Here is a 23684-nt window from a genome sequence, read left to right as displayed (position 1 = left end):
TTTTTTTTAAAAAAAAAAAAAAAAAAAAAAAAAAGTAGAAGTTACCCAAATGCCTACTGACAGATAATGGAAAAAGAAAATATGAAAGAAAACTTGTGTATATACACACACATGCAAACACAGGAATATCATTCAGTCTTTAAAAGAATGAAATTCTGTCACATGAACAACATGGATGAAACTTTAGGATATTATGCTAAGTCATATAAACTGGTCACAAAAAGACAAATTCTATATATGAGACCACTTACCTAAGATGTCTAGTGTAGTCCAACTCATGGAAACAAAAAGTGGAATCCTAATTGCCAGGGCTGGAAGGAGGGGAAATGCCAGAGTTATATAAGTCCATGGATATAGAATTTCAGTTTTAAAGATGCAATAAATGTGGAAGTCTTTTGCACAACAGTATGAATATAGTTAATGCTATTGAACTGTACACATCAATGGTTAGGATGGTAAATTATTTTATATTTTTAACCACACTTTTTTTTAAGAAAAGATATTTTCTCATAAGAAACATAGGAGGCTGAAATTTCAATGAAAGTCTCAAAAAATTGTACATATTTCCTATAGAAGACTTCTCTTTTGTAGTCAGAGGGAAATACTTACATTTGATTCAATCCAGAGTATGTAACCTAGTTACACCAGCCTTCCTTAGCCTCCTGATGTCTGAAACTCATTGAAATTGCCTTGTGGAAAATAGTTTTATGACTAACAATCAAGAGAACACCAAAAAAATTCGAAGAGTTTTGCTGTATTATCTATTTGCCCATATGATTTCCATCTACTGTTAATATTTATTTATGGAAAATATTATCTCCACCTAGTTTGGAAATATGCTGAGAAGGGGCATAACAGTCTGTGAAATCATTAATGGCAAAGACCCAAAGGGCTTTCAAACTTGTTTTTTTAACTTTCAGTCTCTAGGACAAAATGATTTATCTTTCCTTTCTCTTTTCCTTTCTTCCATTCTCTCTTTCCTCCCTTTGTTTCTTTTTCTTTCTTTCTTTCTTTTTTGTTTTAATTTATATACAGTAAAATATACAAACTTAGTTATACAGCTAAGTGTATTTTGACACATGTGCATACACTTACATAAACCTTACTCAGCTCAAGCCATAGAATCCTTCTATAAAACTAGCAGACTCTCACAGGCCTCTTCTCAGTTGATGTACTCTATTCCAACTCTGCCACCATCAAATAAGTTTATTTAATAACTTTTGTGTTTTTTCATTTTCCACTCAACATTTCCTCTGTGATTCATCCATGTTATTGAATATAGCTATTGTTTGGGGGTTTTTAATAGGTGAACGCTACAATTATGCAAGTGTATCCTAATGTGTCTATTCTATTGCTGAGAATCATTGGATTATTTCCATTGAAGCTTCCATGAACAGTCTTGTACACATCTTTTGATGGAACTGAGCACTCATTTTTCACATTCGGAAAAGAAATTGTTGAAATTTACAGATATCAAGCTTAATGATACCCCAGAATTTTCAAAGGTCATTAATCAAATTTGCACTTTGACCAGCATTATATGATAGTTCAAGATCTTCCATATCCTTGCCAACACTTGATTTTTTTCAGTGCTTTTAATTTTAGCCATCATGGTTGGGTTGTAAGAACAGTTCATTCATAAACTAATTTGTAGGTGAATGAAAGAACAGGTTCAAGGAGAGGGGCATTAATCTAATAAACGTTATGAGTGCCACTAGTAGAAAAAAGGAACAGATGTGTTGAGCTGTCCACAGACTATCTGTCTCACCTCAGTGAGGGTTTTGGTAGGGACACAGTCCCAGGCCTCACCTAGATTCTAGATCTGATGTATCAGAATCCCAGCCCATGAAATCAGCACGCCTCCTTTGTTAACACTTTCAGCCTTGAAGTTTGTATGTACACCACTACTTAAATGTTTGAGTGGTAGAAACCTCAAATGGAAACTAATAAAACTGGGTTAAATCTATGGTGACTATATTTTCAAGCTAAGGACTGAGGCACCCTGAAATCAGGACTGCCAGAGAAAATCACCACTGTACTTCCTATCAAATGGTCTAGCATGTGGGCAATTGGAATTCCAGATGGAAAAAAGAATGAGTCTGAAGAAATATTTTAATTTTTTTTTTCCGGCAAGCCAAGAATTTTTCAGAATTGGCACCAGACCATAGATCCAAGAAATTCAGAGACTATGATGCAGGATAGATACCAAAAATCAATTTAAAAAAAAAATCACATGGAGACATGTTGTTCAAGACCAAAGGCAAAGGCAACATATTGTCCATATTCCAACAATATGGAAACATTTTTTGTTATGAAGAGCCAATGGCCTTCTGGATTCAAGCTAATGGTGCTCTTTTGTCAGAGGATGCCCCTATTGTTTCTCTCCCTCCCCCAGAGATTCCCTTCTTCTCATTTACTTATCTAGTGTTCTTCATTGTGTTATGTGAAGACAGACTTGTAATCCTTGAAATTCACCCTTTAATTTCATTTTCTGTTAGTATTCAAAATTTATTGTAAGAAACTGGTTTATTGCTGTTGTTTCTACTTTAATGGCAGCTCTTATGAGGGCCATCCTGTGCGACAGGTACTAGGTATGTAGAGAACATTTCAATTAGCCCTCATCTTCCTGACAATGTTGTTAGATGCCATTGGAAAAGACACAGTTTTGTCTATCTCTTATTTCTTCATTTTTTATTATTCTTCATGTGTTGTTATTTTTTTAACAGATGTAGAAAATAAGGATAAAGGAACTTAACATATTGCTCAAATCTACCAAACTAATAAATGAAACATCTAGACTTTAATCCCAGAGAATCTTACTCTATAACAACCATTTTGCTATACTATGTCCCAACGGGGTAAAAAAAATGTCACACATGCACAAAGGCTATACAATACATAACGTTTATGGAGGTATAGCCAATTTTATCCCCCATTTTCACTGAGAATTACAGCCCAATTTGCTCAACAAGTTAGGACATATTTTATCTCTTTCTCTTTGTTTTCATTAGCTCGGTTGCAACAGTGACCTGGTTAAAATTAGCAAATACTCTTGAATTCTCAGAGTTGCACTAGGGAGTTGGAGGGCTGGCATGAAGATGTAGCATTCCCTACAGAGACAGCTGCTGGCCTCAGTGTGTGGAGAGATGTGATAAATCACAAGAGAAGCCTAGCACCCAATCTGCAGCGCAGAGTGTGTGGGTGGACTCTTAACAAGGATGTTGATACACTTTCAAGATTGCTCACCACCACCTTTTTACCCAATTTCATTCTGTATTCTAGCAGGCTACTTGGTTTTTAGTGGCTTGTAGCAGCTAGTTACTAGTGTCTGATTTTTTTTTTAAATGAAGAAAAGCAATAAAAGATCAACAAGACTGTGCCTTTTCCAAGATTCGCGTGAGCAGAGGTTGTGTGGTGAAATCTGTAGGTGCTTCAGGTTTCTGGGTAACTTTACTGTGATTATCTTGGTAACCTCAGCCTCCATTATTTCACAATTTCACTGTATCAGTGCAGAACCCCTGACCTGATGCCTTCTTCATAGCCCCTTTCCCAACACAAACACTCAGAAGAATGCTTTCGGCCAGGATTGCTCTCTGCTAGAAGAAACACAGGCCCAGGGATTTCTAAGGGTTAAGTGACATTCCACAGATGAAAGGCTGAGGCTTGACAAACACAATAACATCCCTCAACCTTGACCCCTCCAGCTGTAAGAGTTCTCTAATAAGCCCCATCCCTGGATACTTGATCAGTGTGGGCAAGAGACATGACTTGCATCTCTATCTAGAAAACTTTCAAGTGAATTTCTGTCTCCTTGATGTTTGAGCCTTCTTTCTCCATTTGCCTCTCCTCTGCATCTTACATATTTCTCTCTGATTTTTTGATCTGTGAGGACTTGCCTTTGATTAAGGGCTCCCCTCCTTAAATGTTCTTTTTCAGTTTCTCTACATTATCAGAAGATTGGAGGTACCTCGGGTGACCCAACTTCTCTGGCGTATTAAATCTGGTGCCAAATGCATATACTTTCTTTGATAGATGACCTAATAAGGCTTTTCTATCTCTAATTTTAATAATTTTGTAATCCTGAATTATTTCTCTTCATATCATTACCATTTTCTTCTCATCTCACTTCCCTGTGTGGCATAGGTTTTCATAATTAAACGCAGTGGATTATTTAGAATCTAATCTTGAAAACACGTGCCTCTTTTCATATGGAAAGACAAGGAAATAGAGCTTTAGAAAGCAGAATCTTGAGCTTAAAATATAATTTATCAAGAAGAAAGAAAGGAATGTAAATCATGCTCAAGAAAGGCTCAATTTCATCTTAAAAGTTGGATTGGATCACATTTGTAAATGATATGTAATGAAGACATTCTGAAAATTATATCTCAAGGTTAAATGGAGAAACACATGTATCAGATATTTAAGCAACATCAATATCTTCCAAAGGGGTGTGTGTGTGTGTGTGTGTGTGTGTGTATGTGAATGTGTGAGAGAGATCTTCACAACAAATCTCATGACTTAGCTCATATAAAGGTGAATTCTCACAGATCCAATTTACACATCCCCATGAGTTTTTAATGTTTGTATTTTTTAAAAGCCCATAACCATAATAATCCAACCCAGGAATACATAGTATCTAAGGCAAAAGAAAACCAGGAGGACTGTTGCTTTACTAGCAAAGAAAATTCGAAATAAATGTCATAAATGTAAATTTTCAGCTATGTCCAGTTTTCATAGCCCTCTATGAACAAGGGAGAACTCCAGGAATATTCACTACACACATTCACCTTTCTTTTTGTTAGAAGCAGCATACAAAAATGGTCCAGGTGTCTTGAATTGGAGTGACATGGCACTGAAAATTCCAGCCCCAACCGCCGAAAAGAAACTTGATGTTGCATTAGAGATATATGATTTCAGACCCAACAGTTCTGTAAAGTCATTTTAAGGATGGTGTCATCTCATTCTTCAGTTTAGGCACATTGAACAGCTATTCTTCATTGTAATGGTGAAGTTGTAACACTTGACATCTTTATGTAGAAGACTTAATTTAACCAATATAGTTTTCATTGAATTCAAGCTGTTGGTGTTAGGATAGCAATACATTTATCGGTGATAAGATGTTTTCTCAATCTCGGTTCTGTTTTTAGTGGCTGATCAGTATTCATAGGAACCAGCCCTTCCTTTGACAGAGGCCGTGTCCTGGCTTGTGAGGGTCTATGTTCTCACAGTCACACATGGTGGAGGGTGTGTTGATTTACAGATTTTTGTAGCTGAAGGCTACAAAATTCTGTATTCTGCTATGCTCCATTACTCTGCATACAAAGGAAAACATTTCAATTGTAGAAGCAGGCTCGCTTCAATTGCTGAGAAGTCCCAGTTTCTGCAAGAGGCAGAGGACAATGCCACATTTCCCCGTGGCTTTGTTGTTTATGACTTTTACTTATTTAACGTATCCAGGTATATCCAAATGAAAGAAACCCATTACATAAAACCTACATTTACAAAATGAGGGGTCAGTGAGGTTTTCTTTGTTTTCGTTATTCTCTTTCACACTCAAAACAATATTCATTGTGGCATAACAATTTAAAGGTATAGGGCTTGAAGTCTGCTGGTCCTAGATTTGATTCATAGTGCTGGCTGGGGAGTTGTTGTCAGGATGCTTGACCTCTGGGCTTTAGTTTTTGCATGTGAAAAAATGAAAGTAATTGTGCCCACCTGTGAGAACCTGATGAGATCATTCATGTCAAGCACTTATCACAGTGCCTGTGATAGAAGCCTTCAGCAAAGTAGATTATGCGTAACTGTTTATGTGTGTGTGAAAAGACCTGCTTGTGTATGCATATATATGTATTATGATTTACATAGAGCTCAGATACATTGTGTACTGTGATTATGTAGTGCTCATAGCATTTTATATTAAAGGAGGCACACTTACAAAATCAATAGAAGATGTACACATAGAATTTTTGACAGATTTATCTTACTAATTGTGTGCCACAAAGGCCACTATTAAAATCCATTTTCATTCCCTGCACACACCCCTACTGTAAGAGATAGGTGACCTAGAAACGTGCTGGAGGGTGCAGTGAAGCCACCTGGGCTGTTTTCAAATCACCATGGCAACATGTAACATTTCTGCAGTCTATATATACCTCTTTACCCCTTGAAACCCTGTCCGAGTATAGGTTCCCTAAGAAGCAGACCCAGAGAAATGATCTACCTGTCACAGGTTTGTTCAATGGTATCCAGATGTTCAGCATCAGGGAGAGAGATGAAAAAAACAGGAATGGGCAGAGGAAGAAGTCAGGCATGATTCAGCCATGACAAGACCTTGGCCAACCCCATGAGGAACACTGGAGCTAGATTTGCCCTTCAAAGTTGAGTGGGTTGGGAGCAGGATGCACGGAGGAGCTGGACCTTCATGCCTTCTCCTCCTCAAACCCCCACCCACCAGCCATTGGCTGCAGGCTGCTGTCAGGAAGGGGGCATGACCTTGGACAAGGTGGCTCTCAGAAACTCACAGAAGGTCTGACAGCTGTTAGCATGCCCCACTGGAAGGAGCCCATAAGGAATATCTACATGGCACAGCATGAAGTCTATACCAATCAGTGGAATCAATTATCGAGGGTTTGATTTGGCCCAACTTTTCTGATTTCTACTTTTCTCTGGTCTTCCTCCTTCTGTTCCTCTCTCCCACACTTTCACCAACCATTTATTCACTTTTTCCTTATTTTACAGCTTTTTCTAAGTATAACTGATGCACAATGAGCTATGTATATTTAAATGTACTATCTGATGAGTTTCACCTTGAAAACCCCTGTGAAAACATCATCTGGATCAAGTTAAACGTTTCTATCACTTACAACTTTCTTCATTTCCTTTTGAATCCATTCCTCTCTCCATGACCTTTCTCCCCCCAAAACCACTGAACTGCTTTGTCAGGTAAAGTTCTCACTTTCTAGAATTGCATATGAATGGAATTGACGCCACTCTAATGAGGGCTAGCAATAAAAAGACATGGAAAGATTCTCTTCCTTTTCAAAGGATCTCTTTGTATGTGCAAAGGCCAGACAGCAGAGAGGGGTGGAGAATGTGAACTATGGAATTGGAAAAATAGTCCTTTGAAATTCTACCATCCCTTGCTATCTATGTGATCATAGTCCTATTATTTGAATTCTCAAACTCCACATTTCTTATTTTAAAAATGGGGATGATAACTGAACCTATCTAGAGAGTTCATACATTCAAAAATGAGAAATTGCTAACAGTTAACACCCAACCCATCATAATGGCCCCATACATTTTTTTGTTTATGATGATATTTTATTACAATAATATGGTGTCAGAGGTTTCCATTTGGTGTCCATTTCCACACAACTCCTTTATCTGTTGGGTCAAAAAAAAAATGTCACCTAGGAGAAAAACTGTCTTTGAGTGACCTAGACATGTTGTATGCCACTCCCCATGCAGTCTGCAGACTCAGGGTTCCTGTGCCTCAAGGGCCTCTCATTGAGAGGTATGTTCTCATGATCCATCTTGCTAGATTCTTGGCCATTGAGTAGATGGTGACTGCTCCTGACAACCATTTCTCCCCAGATTTCCTTTCATGTCTCCATTCACCAGGAGTATCCAGGTGGATCTGTCTCACTGACCTTCCACTCAGTACTGGAGTTCCTCCAGGGGTCAGTACAAGACCCCTTCTGGCTCACACCCAGTTTCTCCTTGCCCCTGCATTTATCTGTCAACTATGATGCTGGCAAAAACTCCAGAGTTGCCCTCAGAGCTCCCGCCTGCTCACCTACATGCCCACTTTGCCTTTTTATTGACTATCACATAGATGTGGGCAGTTCAGATTTATTATACATCCAGATCAACAGTATTGCTCTTTCCCCTCTCACTTGCTCCCTCTCTGTTTCCCATGACAGCAGTTGAACTTTCCTTTATTTTATTGCCAAGCCAGGAACACAGGGCTTACCCTGGATAGCCCTTTCTGTATTGCGTCAAAAAACCAATCTCTCATCAACTCTTTGATTCTACATGCAAAATTTCTCCCTGTTCCTCTTCCTATCACCAACTGTCCAGCAGAAGCAGCATCATTTATGAGCTCAACATCAGCTCCAATTTCTTAACTAGTTTCTATTCCAAACTTCACCTAAATCCTCAACTGAGATTACTTTTTATAGGAAACCAGTAATAAGCAATATTAATTTTATCATGTCAACTCTGGGGCATTCATGAGCTGCTTAAGCTCACAAAGCCAGCATATTTAGGCATCAAGTTTCAGAGGAAGGCCTTCTACTGCAAGTTAGGTCTCCTACAAACAAAAAGAAATACAATTAAAATATGTAATTAAAAGGAAAATTTTTAAATGCACACTTTAACATAAAATTAAAAGAAAAAAAAAAAAACATTGCCCACTTAGGTTTTCTCTGACTACAGCAAGGTCCTTATTCTAGGACAAAATGCCATTTTCAATGCTCTCTTACCTGAAAAAAATTTCAAAACATTGTTCTAAGTAACCTTTTGTTCACTGTGAGTATAATGATATATTGAGTATATCATAATGATATGTTGATTATTATACTATAATCAATAATAACCTCTCACTATAATTAATCGTAAATGGCAATAAATATGGTCCCAAAATAAGTCGAACTAAAAGAGGAAGTTGAAAGGAAAGGTGAAATCCTTTGGTGCAATTTTTTCTTCTGACTTTGATTTGGCTATAAAATGCCTAAGTTCAATGTTAATTCATTAATTCTTCTAGCAATAATTAAACTTAGTCACCTTTTCATTTCACATTTATTCACAAAGCCCCTAAAGTTTAATCTCACTTGAAGTGCTGTTGTTATGTGCTTTGAGATGTTTTAAGGTCAAAGGCTTTTAAGTTTTTATATGCAGAACTGAGTTGGGATCCCTATTCTGCCACTTGTGTGTTTTTTACCTCCATTAACATCATATTCTTCATCTTTAAAATGCAATTGAAGAATTTGTTCCAGGCAATGTCATGGGTTAAACTGGGATAATAGATGAGAAAGGACCTGACACATAGTAGACTAGTAGACGCTTTTCCCAAAAGTGAGTTTGATGTTCACTCGCCTCCCAATACACCTGAGTCCTACAAACTTCAAATTCTGAAGGTTAGTCAGCCTCTTGGATTAGCATTTTGAGAACCATGCAAACATTTAAATCAATGGACAATGATAAAGAGTAAACCAGAACAGCTTTACTCTCTATCAGACATTGGCCAAAAATCTAAAGACATTTTTATTGGCATAATGGGGAAATCATCTCAGATAAGAGGTCAGGGATAATGTAAAACCTCCTCCACAAGACAAAACTCCACAACAAAGAATTACCCAGCTCCAGTTATCAAGGATAAAAGTAACAATAAATGTTAGTGAGGATGTGGGGAAAATGATACACTCATACACTGTTGGTGGAACTACAAATTGGTGCAACCACTCTGGAAAGCAGTATGGAGATTCCTTAAAACACTCAGAATGGAACACATTTTGGTCTAGCTATCCTACTCCTCAATATATATCCAAAGGAGTTAAAGTCAGCATACTACAGGGACACACCCACATCAATGTTTATAGCAGCATAATTCACGATAGCTAAGCTGTGGAACCAACCTAGGTGCCCATCAACAGATGAATGAATAAAGAAATTGTGGTACATATCCACAATGGAGTATTAGCCATAAAGAAGAATGACTTTATAACATTTGCCAGTAAATGGATGGATCTGGAGACTATCATGCTAAGGGAAATAAACAAACAAAAAAAAAACCCAAATCCAATGTTTTCTCTGATATGCGGAAGCTAACCCACAATGCACAATTGCAGGGAATGGGGGAAGAATATAGAGTTCAGTGAATTAGACAATGGGGAATTAAGAGAAGAGAGGTGGGAATTGGAAAAGACAGTAGAATGGATCTGACATAACTTTCCTATGTATATATATGAGTACACCACAGTGAATTCCACCACTGGTTACATCCACAAGAACGGGATCTTAAAAAACTTAGATAAATAAATAATAAAAAGAATGAGGTCCTAATTAGACTAAGATATACTCCATGCTTGTGTAATTATATGAAAATGGACTATAAGAAAATAAAGATAAATGTTAATAATGCTGAGAAGCTGTTCTAGATGAAGTCAAGCAGGAGAGTTCAACTCTACTTGCATATCACATTGATGACTTTGAAGTTTCCTGTGTAAATAGGATTGCCTTTTTCTTTCCACCCTTCCTTCCTGAGAAAGGCTTCCCAGTATCACCAGCAGGTCACTGCCCATTCAGGTCTCCCATCATGGTTCTGCAGTGGAAGCAATACCTTTTATTCTGCTTCCTGCAGGAGGGAGGGTGTCTCATCATCCCCATTTTACTAGTGAAGTAACAGAAGCCTGAAGATCACAACAATAATGATGTAGCTAATGACCAGTGACTCAGCCTTGGACTAGCTCTGGATTTTTAACTCTACCCCCCCAACACCTTTTTATTTTTATCAAAATTTTCCTAATCGATCTCATGGTCTTTGTGGTCCTTGATACAGGATTGTATCCCATAATTTTTAAAGTATTTATTGCTTGCTCATCTTATGTAAAAGCATGAACACTTTCTACTTCTTCTACTGAATGTCTCTGAAATTGAGGTGATACTCACTTGTGAATTCCTGATAGTAATAAACATTCTAAGGGAAAACAAATCCCTTGGTATTAGGGAATGAAAGTTGAAGTTGGTTTAAAACTTGTTTGTAAACATTATTTGGGGGGTACTGTTTCTAATTAATTCCTGTGTAGAACCAGCATGCCCAGTGTCTCTCCTTCTCCATATCCGAATGCTATGTGTGTTGGCTGTTATGGCCATGAGCAGAATATTGAGGAGGAGGAGGCAGCTTGTCAATAGATACCTCTCATGCTTCTTGCTAATTAATTTTAAAAGATGCCAAATGCACAGTGGATAGCACAACAAGTGACACGACTCATCTAGTGACAAAGAGTCCCAAAACAATGCATACAAATGCTGACAGATACAAGCAGAAACACCAAGAGATTTAGTCTACGCATCAAAACCAGAAAAGGCCTTGAAGGTTGTTTATGATATCATAAATCTTCAGCTCTAGTCTCCATTAGATTGGTACTAGAATTCTTTGCTTGAAAAATCAGCTCTGAGTTACAAGAGCAATAATTATTGAGTCTTCTCATGAATTCTTCCCAGAATCCTCAAATATAATATTTTAGGGCTTTTTAAAATCAATTTTTAGAGGAAATTTTTAACTTCATATACTACAAACAACATAAAAATATTTAACCTTTAATTGACTGTTGGGGAGCTGTTTTTTTTTTGTTTTTTTTTTCCTTCTTGGAGCACTAAAAATAATGCGAGGTCACATTTTTACTCCATTTGAAAACACCATAATAAAATTTCTTTCTGAATTTATATTTCAGAAGGGAATTAATGGTATTCCAATTTCCTCCTATTAACATCATCAGCACCTGAATATAGTCAAGCAAAAAAGTAGATTGTCTAAAACAGTCTTTTTACCCAAGACTGGAAAAAAAAAATCAATATACAGTTCCCATCAGTACGGTAAATTACTTACAGTAACCACTGTGCAAATTTCCATTAACCCTTCTCTTCCTTGGCCCAGAGAAGGGCCTTCATTTAGCTGCTGATGATTCTAACTGTAACCAAGCAAGTGACCAGGCTTGGCACTGGGCTGTGCTCTGGGCTAGAAGTGAGAGAAGACTTATTGGTCTTGGAAGGCTTTGCTCGCATTCTTGCCAGGAAATGAGGTAATGGGTTGGCTGACCTTTGAGTCCCTGCCAGCTCTGGGATTGGGTGATTCGTAGTCACCTTTAGGAAATCACAGACATTGGACATTGGGCTGGGGGTTTAGGAAGACAGATTTGAAGTCTATCTTTAGGTTATAAAAAACCAAGGTCTAGTTCGAACTAGCGGAACCAGTGCACAACTACCTTTCCTGGTAACTGGCTGCTAATTTAGAGTAAGCTGTCCATTGGGAGTGGGAGGGCTTGGCCTCTGTGCCCATAGGCAGTTAAAAGCTTCAGGGCAAGACTGCCCAGACTCCAGTCCTTGAAAACAGGAGGGATCTGGGGGAAGGCAGACAAAAAAAAATCAGAGACTGAAAGTGGCACATTATGAGCCAAATATGACCCAAACCCAGGATTTGTTTGGCTCTCACAGTGTAGAGAACAAAAATCAGTGAATTTTAAATGGGGAGATTTCATAAACTTCTTGATTTTCATTCTTAAAAACGTAAGTGGCAACACTTCATCTGTATTGTAGCTGTGTTTCTGCATAGCAAAGATGAGTTAAAATGGCCAATTTGAGGGGGAAAAAGTACTTCACTTTCCAGTCCACTAGGGTCCACCTTATCTCAGGGGTCCCACAGGGCAGACCTTGTCACACAGCTGTGTTACCTGACAAGCAGAGCTGTTGAATCTGTGAGCTCCGGGGTAACTAAATAAGGACAAGCTCCAGGTGAATCCAGCAGATAAGTATGGGGTCAAACTGAAGGTTCAGTCCAAATAATTTCTAAGGGATAATAATTAAAACACCAGAATTTGCCAGTGATTAATTTTTTTTTAATTTATTTTTTTAGTTTTAGGTGGACACAATATCTTTATTTTACATTTATGTGGTGCTGAGGATCGAACCCAGTGCCTCGTGCAAGCTAGGCGAGCACTCTACCACTGAGCCACAACCCCAGCCCCCCAGTGATTAATTTTTGAAATCAAATTATTGTAGATTCTTATCACTCTCACTCACCTATACCAGACAGGCTTTCTTGAGATGGGGATGGAGTGACAGCTCAGTGACTTGACTGAAAACACAAAAACTAGAATCTGTGGCTCAAGATTCTCCCAGTGCAAGTGGAACAAAGGACTCCACAACTTAGCCCTGTCCCCCAACCACGTATTGATTTATGTAACAGAGACACCCAGGGTATCTGACCTCAGGCAAAGCTGCATTCAGAGGATCTTTCTCCCTCCTCCCTCACCTTCCTCCTCTCACTTCACTTTTTCTCTGCTTGTCTGAGATCCCCACGCCCCTCTGCATTGGCTTAATTCTCTAGCAAATTTTCTTTATATGGCAGCAAAGACAACCACTAACAAACAGCATGTGTAGCGTTGCATTGTGCCTTGGGACATAGTCCAAGAAGGAAAGAGAACTTTTTCCCCTTAGAAACCATAGCAATTCCAGTCAAGAACTTCTGTTTACTCTGTCTGGGTCATACACCCAGCGTTAATTTAGCAAATATTTATTTCATCCCTACATCAGGGTCCTTGAAAACAGTAATGAAGCCCTCACTTGTGGGGCTTCCATTATGGGGGGAGGCAGGAGGGAATTAGAAGACAGAAATAAATATAATAATTAAGAAAATTGTTCAGTACTTGACAAATACAAGATACTTTGGTATAGTTGTTTTGTTGTTTTATTTTCTTATTTATGCAAAGCCCCACAAGGAGCGGAAGAGTAGCTCCCAAAAGACAAAAGAGAGGTTCTTTAGCAGCAATGGGCAAGGAGGCAGCATAGGTACCTGGGGTGTTCCTGATAAGAGTTCTGCAGTGGGATGTTTTACTACTGTGAACATGTGCCCCCTTGTGGTGGGAGGAGACGAGGGGAAAAGCCCAAGGCCCAAGTCTGGTTTGTGAGGCACTGAGACCTGGCACCCTCTACTTCCTGACACTAGCTTCCTGCCCAGGGATGCATGCTGTGGTGTGGCCTTGCACCTTTCTGGTTCTAGCCTATCTTTGCCTGTTCTGAGCCCTGAACGTGCACACCTTGACTTCTGTCTTTTGTTCAAGGTTCCCCACTGAATTGTTAATTGCCCCTCCCATGACTCTCAAAGAACTGGTGTTTGTGTCTCTGGCAAGAGAATTAGCTTGTTTATCTCTGTCTTGCTAGTTCCTAGTAGAGGGACCTGTTCAGTCTTAGGCACACACACACAGTCTGCAGTAATGGAATGGGACCAGCCTGTTCAGTGACTGCTGTCAAAGGCTCCTGAGAGCTATGTTCACTTGAGTGAAGACTGAGGTGATGGGATGCTGTACAGGTGTTCCCACTGTCTGCCTTTATGTCCCCAGAGATGGTGGTCTTGCTCTGAGCCTCAGACTCACCTGCTTGTATGGGGCTTCCTGTGTGGGAACTGGCAGAAATGGACTTGGGGAGTACATAAGGTCCATCTGAGGACTCCTCGGGTGGTGGTAGAGAAGTGGTTGACAGCATGATCTACAGCTGTATTTGTATCCCAGATCTGCAGCTTCTTGGGTATATGACCTTTACCTGTCTTTATAGCTCTTTGTCAGTCATAGATAATAGATCACCTTCGGAGAGTTGTTTAAAAAGGAGATAATCCAGATAGAGCTCTTAGGACTGTGTTTAACACATAGTAACTGCTCAGTAAATGTTTGCTGTTATTATCATTGTTATGAGAAGGAGGAGGCAGAGCAGGAGGACGAGGCTATAAAGAGGTAGCAGCCAGCCAAAGAACCATTACACCCAAATTGCACCATTATAGAGGTTCCAAGTCACAGAGAGCACGCGTATGTATGTATTCCATTTGCTCCTCACAGTCTAGTGAAATAGTGTCATTTTCATCCACATCTGAGATATAAAGAACTTATGACCCAAATTGTGGTTTCCTTAGTATTAATCTATACTGTTTCGCCTGTAACCCCATGATCTCATGATTTTCTCTTTCTAGATTTTTCTTTGTTCAAAAAATTCCAATTTTGGAATAGTGGTATGATTGGAGAAGCACAGATTTGGGGTGTGGGACTCTGTTGTGTGCTCAGTGCTTGTTGCTCTGTTGTTGGGGCTAGGATAGAGCCAGGGATATCTGGTTAGCACATGACACAGACCATCACCCGAGAGCAAGTTTGGAGCTAACTCAGAAAACAAAGGGCCATTTACTGGGAGAACTGTCCAGTGATACCAACTTCTAGAAGAAAAGAAGCCTTGTAATCCAGCCCGTTTTCTGGTTGGCACCCCTGCTCCAAACAACTTGCCGTGGCACCAAGACTTCCCAGTAGGGTAGGGGCTGAAGCCACACTGCTACCTCCAACCTACCCTGTCATTTCCAATTGTGTCATATAGCATGCAGTCATTTGTCTGGGAAAACTATGACAGGGAGTCTGTCTCGATTCTCTGAGCCAAAACTGGAGGACATCTGCAGTATGCCAGAGACCAGATTGGACTTGAAGCTCAGAGACAAGGAGCTTAGAGTGGTCTTTGTCTCATCCTCTGTGCAGTTTTACATTCACAGGTTCCAGGCCTCACTTCATATGGAACATACTCGGAAGCTTCAAAGGCTCCTTTTAGGTTGCAGCAGACTGATTAATAACCACTCAAAAAGCAGCCGTCCTAATCCTCAGAATCAGTAATGTTACCTTATAAGGCAAAGGGTCTTTGCAGAGGTGACTAAATTAAGAATCTCTGTATGGAAGGTTGTCTTGGATTATGCAGGTGGAACCTAAATCTAATTGTAAGAGACAGAGTTTACATGCACAAGAGAAGGTGGTGTGAGACTGAACAGAAGTTAAAGTGATGTAGCCACTAGCAAAAGCATGCTGGTGGCCAGCAGCAGCTGCAAAATCAAAGAATAGATTTTCCCTTACTGCTTCCTGAGAGCCCAGTGAAAATGATGTTGAGCTTCTAGCTTCCAGATCTTTGAGGACTAAATTTCCATTTTAAGCCCCATGTTTGTAGTTTTTTTGCTATGCAAACCAAAGGAAACTAATAAATTGCTCCATGATTCAATGATCCTTCACCTGTCCTTGCTGCTCATCAGCTAAGCAAGGGGCTTTCAACCTCACATGGCGTGCATTCAAAATCAGAAGCAAACCCATGTCATTGTTTAAGCCTGTAGGAAGGCAAGCCCTCAGGTAGCCTCATGGTCTCTGCTCCTTGGACTTAGTATGTGCTACTGTGGTCACCACCAACCTCTTCCCTCTACTATGTCCAGTTTCTTCTTGTTGCTGTTTTTCCTGTCAATCAGTTTCCAGTCAAGACTCTTACATCAGAAGAGACAGTAATTTAATGACCTGGAGATCATTTGTATGTGGGTTAACAACAACACCTTTACATTGTTTTAGTAGCACTAAGTGTATATGTTCAATAAATATTTATGAGCACTACTGTGTACCCACATAGGAAACCTAATAGGAAATATTTTTTTACCATAGTACAGTTCTCCAGAGAAACAAAACCAGTAAGAGATATACATTGTGTATTTATATATGTATGCATATTTTTAGAGAGGGAGAGAGGTTAATTGTAAGAGATTTGCTCATGTGATTGTAGAGGATGGCAAGTCCAGAATCTGTAGAACTGATGTCCCCATGAGAGTCCCAACACCAGAAAGTGCAGTCTATTCTGGAAGATACTCTGCTTTAACCAGTCTCCCAATGTAGATATTAATCTCATCAGAAAATACCCTCATAAAAACACCCAGAATAGTACATACCTAAATATCCAGTGCCTCATGGCCCAGTCAAGTTGGCATAGAAAATTAGCTATCCTCCTACTCCTCTGGAGCCGGCATTCTAGTGGGCAACAGTGCCCTTATATAAATGCTCAAACTTCAGACTGCAGCAAAACTATAATTTTCCAAGAATGCAAACACAGAACCAGAGCCATGTTTCTGCTGGACGAACATCCCCACTGAATATTCCCTGGCCCAAGCCTCCATTAGAACTCTTAGGGAGTATTTTTAGCATCGGAGGCTTCACATGGGGCTAATCAGTATAGAGCTTGGGCTGTAGGAAATACTCATTTCTCTAAATTCTGCCATTTTACACCTGTGCTCGCCTTATGCCTATCAACTCAGAGCTCTGGAATTTGAGGAACATCTTGAAGGAATGAGAGCGCTAGGGGAAGAAAGAATACTTTAATTGTTCTCCTTTGTTTAATTCTAGCATTTTCATTACTTCTGCAGATTCCCAGGTGCTCTCAAAAGAAAAAATAGCAGTTAACATGACCATGATTTCCTCCCTCCAACGTATCCTCTCTAGAGTACTGACTCAATTTCCTGCTCAGAAATGGAGTCTCTAGCCATTGGTGGATCAAAGCAAAGACCTGAGTCATCTCTGAAGTCTGCCTATCCTCAGACTCTACTTCTGGCATGGTAAATTCATAAAAATAGCTCAAAGTTCTACTTCTTACTACTTCTTCCTTTCCACCCAGTCTGAAGGCACCATGGTTTCCTGTATGGACCATGTGGTAGTTTGTTGACTCTTCTCCATTCTTCTCCATTCCATACATAGTGACCACAGGGATTCTTTTTTTTTTTTTTTAAAGAGAGAGAGAGAGAGAATCTTTTTTGTAGATGGACACAACACAATGCCTTTATTTTTATGTGGTGCTGAGGATAGAACCCGGGTCCTGCCCATGCTAGGCAAGCGCTCTACTGCTGAGCCACAATCCCAGCCCCACAGGGATTCTTTAATGCCTGATATCATGTCCAAGCTATCCTTGCTTGTAACCAACTACCTTCAGAATAAAATCCCAAGTCCTCCATAGGCTACAAAGCCCTCTGTAGTCTGGCCCCTGCCCTCTGTTATACCCACTTTCCTTACCATTCTCTTATCTTGTCTGCTCTGCCTTCATGATGCTAGCCATTCCTCCAGTTGATTGACACTTCTGTTCCTTCATTGTTCTCTCTGGTTCCACTGGTCTCCTCTTCAGGAGACACCAAATTGTGACAGCCCCCCCATCTTTCCAATGGGTCTTTCCTGTGCCTGCTCCTGCCTTGTCTTCACAGCAGCTACTACTACCTACCTACCATCATATCTCCATCTCTACATCAATGCCTGGGCCTCAGTCTCTTTGTGCATTGCCTTCTTCTCACTGAACAGTGAGCTCTGAGGAGGCAAAAGCACTAAGCATCTATACATGTCCAGCATCCAGAATAATGCCAGGCTTGTAATGGTGCCCAGTAAGTACTAGATAAAGGAAAGACTGACAGAAGAGGAGTAAGGTCGATAATAAGGACTTCATTATTCTCCCGATCCCAAGAGTGTGTGGTTCTGTGAAGAGCCTGGAAGTCCGCCATCCAACCATTACCTATAATCAGGAAACTCAGTTGCTACTTCTTTTCTGAGACTGGATTGATTTTCACTCCTTGAGCCTCCTCCATGTGAGCAGTTGACTGCAGAACAAGGTGGCCGAGATATTCTTGTGTTGAGTGTTGGGACTGTTGAAGCTGTAAAAATGCGTTCTTCCTTTTTCCTTTTCTTAGACTACATGTCCTTCACTCAATGACAGCTTCCTAGTGCCCAAAATAGGGGACCTACCATATTTGCCCTTTCACAGCATTCAACACACACCCATGGACATGTCATGGGCTGCCTTCCTCGTCAACCTGAAGGCTTCAAGATTGCCTCTCTTCTGTGTTCATCATCGTACCCAGGACGTCATCATTATATCCACCACATCGTTAGTGCCCAAATAATGCTTGTTGAACAAAATACTGAATTTTTTTTGATAATTAATGAAAATTAACATTATATGTTTAAAAACAAAGGATGTAATTTATTGATCTACTAATTGTTATTTCCCTGCATTAAAAGCAGAACCACGCATATTTGGACACTTTTTCATTTTGTAGTCAGCAGGAGGGGCGAGATAGAAAACTGGTGGGACATTTTGCTCCTGGAAATGATTTAATTATTGCAGGGATTTTCCAGAACCATCAACTTGAAAGAAACCATCCAAGGAAATGAATCAGATTTTCTTATAAGATCCAAGGTGTTCTAGATGTTGTTTTGTCAGGAAATGCTGAACATTTTAACCTTCATCTCTCTTCCTGAAGTCTAAGCCTTTTATTTTTTCCATCAAGGAAGATCAAGCACAACTAAAGAAATAGTGGGAAGAATTATGGAAACCTTTCATGCTTTAAAAATTCTTGAATTTCTTAATTTCCCTTTCTTACCAAGTGGAAATAAAAACAAAGAGATCTATAGTATCAGGATTTGGATGAAACAATTTGAACAGCTACATGTATCATGTATAAAACACTAAGTATGATTGTATTACACAGTCAGAAAACACCCAGACTTTTATAATGGATAGTTTTGTAATTCATGTATTCAAGCCTGATGTAGTTAATCACTGTTCTGCTAGTATCACGTGTCCATACTTCAAGCAATCAGATATATTTATAGGAAGGCTGAGACGAGAGGGTTCATCAAACAAGGAACATTTGAGCTGAGTGCATTGGAATAAAGCCCTGATATCACTTAGTAACATTAGTACTCTAATCGTGGGCCAGTGTCCTCTCCAGACTGCAGCTGCCCAGGGTCTGAGCAGAGCCCCAGAAGCTCTTGCTGTAGAATGTCATGATTTTGGAAACCACAGAGTGGTCTACCTTTTGGTGTTAGGAGGGATTTAGATCTTCTGAATTTCAGGTAGTGTATCATGCAGTATTTATAAGTTTACAGCATGCCAGATCTCTGTTATTTGGACTCCAATTATCCACCTAACTGATAGCCAAGTCCCACTCACTGTTTTTCAGGTGAGACTTCAGTACAGGGTCTAACAGTGGGTGGAACACAGAAGCCATTCCCGTCCTGGAGCTGGGACTCTGGCTCTCCCTTCCTTGGCAGGCCTCTGCTCGCTGCTTTTGATTATGGCCACTACCCAGAAACTGTGAAAGCAAGGGAAATCTAAAGCCATCTGTTTGACTTCTTAAGAACGTGTAAATTCCAGTCACAAGGCCAATTGCTGCTGTAACAAATTATCACAAACTTAGAGGCTTAAAGTGACACAAATTTATTATCTTACAGTAGTGAAGTCACGCGTCTAAAATGGGTCCCCTGGGGCTCAAAGCAAGGTGTTGGTAGTGCTGCATACCCAGAGTGGGCAGGAGAGAGGCCGTTTCCTTGTCTTTTCCAACCTCTAGCGGCTGCCTGAGCTCCTTGGCTCTTGGCCAGTTCCCTCTGACTTCTGCTTGCTTTGCCACATCTTTTCTCCTTCTCCCACTACCATCCCCCTCTTCTGCTTAGAGGAGTCCTGTAGGTAGACTGGGTGGACCCTGCCCTGGATCATGCCGAGTATCTCCCATCTCAGGGTCCTTACCTTAATCAAAGGTGCAAAGCCCCTTTTATTGTGGAAAATGCCAAATCCATAGACATTAGACTGTGAACATCCCAAGGTCCCTCATTTCACCCATCTCAGAAGGCAGTGGAAGCCCTGGAGTCTGCTTTTGTCCTCTCCCTGATTTCTTATGACTACCTTAATCCCCTCGGTAGCCAGCCTGAGGTACAGCTAGCTGCCTTGGGTCCTTGTGTCAGATACAGATTCTGTTGAAGCCTCAGACACCCCTGCCAACATGCCCACTTCTGAGCTCACTTCCTTACAGGAACTACTCCAGGGCTACATCTGTAATGGTATAGTTCTGCCACTGCTTCCTGTTATGGTTTAGATATGAGATGACCCCAAGAGCTCCTTCTGTTAGTGCAGGAATATTCAGAGGTGAAATTATTAGATTGGAAGAGCCGTAACCTAATCAGTCCATCCTAGTTTGAGTGGGTTGACCGGGTGGTAACCATAGGCAGGTGGGCCATGGCTGGAAGAGGAAGGTCACTGGGGTCTGCCCTGGAAGGATGCCTCTTCCCCGTGGCCCCTTCACCCTCTCTCTCTCTTTGATTCTTGACCTTGCAGTGAGCTGAGCAGCTTTCCTCCACTGGCCCTTCCCCCATGATGTTCTATCTTACCTCGGGCCCACAGCAATGGAGTCAGCCATCTATGACCTGAGACCTCTGACGCTATGAGCCTCAAATAAACTTTCCCTCTTCTAAGTTGTTCTTGTCAGGTATTTTAGTCACAGTGACACAAAACCTGACTTAAACAGTTCCCATCCAATATTCCTGACTAACATTCCTACACCACCCCGTCACTTCTGGGAACATGTTGGAAGTGAAAGGTGCAGCCCTGTGAGTGGGAAGGTTCCTGTGATTAGTTCCGGCCAGAGATGACTCTGGGCTGAGTGTGTCATCGATGGGATCTTCTAGTGCCTTTGTTTCTCCCTCTGGTTCTCTAAACAGCCCGGTTAGAGGCGGGTGGTCTTGTAGTCAACATGCTGGACAAGCTGAGAGTCACTTTGTTGTACTCACTGATGTTTGGGGGTTGTTTGTTATTGTACCATGTAAGCTAACTTATCCTGACTGGTGCATTTTACAAGGGCTAAAGGGAAGGGAGCAAAAAGAGCAGGCTGCACAGACTGTGCCCCATGGGTTCTCTCACTCACAGGCCACAGGGGCTTTCCTGTTCCTTTGATGAAAATGTCCATTAACTTCACAATCCGGTTGGTGGTCTTTTTTTTTTTCACCGTGGTAGAACATTTAGTTTCTGGAGTATGTAATAATATACCCGCAGACTTACCATGGATCACATGTAGTTGACTCTGACTCTCCTTCAGTCATGGAAATGAGAAAAGATCTGCAGTTGTAATGCCTAAGGATGTCAGGAGAGACTAGAGGGTGGTGCCATGGGCAGTTAACAACCATCATTCCTTTTATTTCTTATAGTTAACCTTCAAGGTGGAAGTGCTTATTTCAGGGCAAGCCCAGCTGGGGAGAACTTGAGGATTTAATAGAAATCATGGTACAAGGGAAGCAGGTAGACCTCTGCGGGCAAGGCAGCATCCAAGGAGGCCATGCTGGCCACCTAGGCCCAGGGTGTGAATACTGAGGGCTCCAACCCAGGCTTGCTATCTTGCTTTGTTGAGCTTCTCCAGCTCCTCCTGCCCTTGGCCCTGCTGGAACCCTCACCTGGGGCCAGTGGTTGGGATTAAGGCAAAGCCCCAGTAGCTGGAGATGGACTCCAGCCCTGTGCCAGAGGAGCAGCCAGAGTGGGAGCCCTGAAGATTCAAAACCGACTCTAAATGCATGCTTCACAGAGACAAGATTGTGTCTTGGGCTCAGTGTTGCTGGGCTTCTACAGAACCAGTTAGAGCATCCAGTTCTGTATCTGGGCTGTTGGTGCCTTGGGCTCCTGTGGCCCCCTGAGAACCTGTCCCTCAATGAAGAGCTTTGTTTCTATGGAAACCTGCATCGGTGACCCAAATATCCAGGTTAAACATTTTCTATTTTATCTGACTCAGCGTTTAGGTTAGTTGGAATGTATTAGATACAAATTGGGGTTTTCGTACACATATGGATTTTCTTCATCCCAATTGCCCATTCTTGTCAACAAGGACTACGGAGGGCCCTCTGTTCTGCAGTGTATGTATGGTTGGAAACTTCTACTATGTGGGTATCAACTAGGACCAAGACGGAATTCTTTTCCAGCGAATTGCTCATCTGTTGTTCTCTATTTCTTAACCCTTCAGGGCGAGCTCTGCTGAGACTCACGGACAAAAAGCTTGAGCGTATGGGGATAGCCCAGGAGAACCTCCGGCAGCACATCTTGCAACAGGTGCTCCAGCTGAAGGTGCGAGAAGAAGTCCGAAACCTGCAGTTACTCACACAAGGTACATCACTGCTTCCTACTGGATGGCTGGAAGGGGAGATGGAAGTCAGAAAGCCTTTTCATAGTAACAGAGGGGAGCCAGGGAGAATTTGTTATTGTTTCTTTGCAGAATTTCCTTCATTTAAAATTAAAAGAAAAAAAAACTACATAGATTTAAAGACCCAATTCCCTCCCTCAAAACTTTTATTTTTCATAGCTCTCTAGAGGAAAAGATGCATGAATAAGTAATGGATAAGCAAACAGAACTATTAGAACTAACCTCAAGTTCTTCACATATAGCTATTATAGATTGCATACTGCACAACTCCAGATACCAGTCACATAGATCAGGGTTCAGTTGTGTCCTCAATAGTTGTACAGTGTGCACTCTGCACAAGTATACCATGGAGCCCTAGATATCTTCATCTGACTGGTAATTCTGAGAAGCCTTTGGAATTTGAGTGATTTCATATTTAATGTGAATAGCAGTACAGGTGGGGGGTTTATTGTGTTTTGTTTTACTTTATTTTTTATTGGCCAGTCAGAGAAAAAATATTTTAATTGAATGTCCCTATGTAAATGAATTTATACACACACATACTCTAGAGATCATGAGAACCTTACTTTAGTGTCTTGAAAATAGAATAATTTAAAAATATAAGCTGTAAAGAATTTATGACTAGACTATTAAGACCATATAATTCTTAATAGGAATCATTAATAACTTCAACATGTTTTAGAGTACTTAAAAGCCCTATAACTATAGAAGTGACAGAGGAAAAAAGCTAAAGTTAGAAGAAAACCTTAAGTCACACTATGTGTAAATATGTATCTACCTAAGATGTGGTTGCTATCATCCTACATTGACTCTAACCTTTTTTTCTTTTAATGCTCAATTGTGCATCATTTTAAATGAAAGGATTGATAAAATATGTGTTTTTGAGAGCCTTGAGTATTCTTCAATCTGCAGAATGTTGTAATTGCTTGCACACTTCTATTGGAGAAATCTGGGTCAGCCAAGTTTCTTGTTATTGCATTTAGATTAACCCAGTAATAGTCCATTTGCCTGGAGGAAATAATGTACTGCCTGAAAGACGACTGCTCCAGAAGGATAAATATAGACTGCGAGTGATATGGAAATAGCATTGTTTATTTGTTTATGCGTTTTTTTGAATCTTGTCCCAAGAGGCTTCCAGTGG

General features: G+C 40.5%; 1 protein-coding gene across 6 annotated transcripts in view; it reads left to right on the top strand.

Annotated features, from left to right (window-relative positions):
* Samd12 (sterile alpha motif domain containing 12) overlaps window positions 1-23684 on the top strand; it is a 384995-nt gene that overhangs the window by 192386 nt on the left and 168925 nt on the right. For 5 of the 6 annotated variants that reach the window (XM_048802057.1, XM_048802055.1, XM_048802054.1 and 2 more), the window contains exon 4: window positions 22367-22507. In XM_048802057.1, coding sequence (XP_048658014.1) covers window positions 22367-22507 — 141 coding nt within the window. Of the gene's footprint in view, window positions 1-22366; window positions 22508-23526; window positions 23633-23684 lie in introns of those variants that run through there. The other variant, XM_048802056.1, reaches the window with a different exon arrangement.

The sequence above is a fragment of the Marmota marmota genome, unplaced genomic scaffold, assembly GCF_001458135.2.
Source record: "Marmota marmota marmota unplaced genomic scaffold, marMar, whole genome shotgun sequence".
Lineage (NCBI taxonomy): Eukaryota > Metazoa > Chordata > Mammalia > Rodentia > Sciuridae > Marmota > Marmota marmota.
Note: the sequence above shows the minus strand (reverse complement) of the source record. Positions and strands in the feature narration are given on the sequence as shown.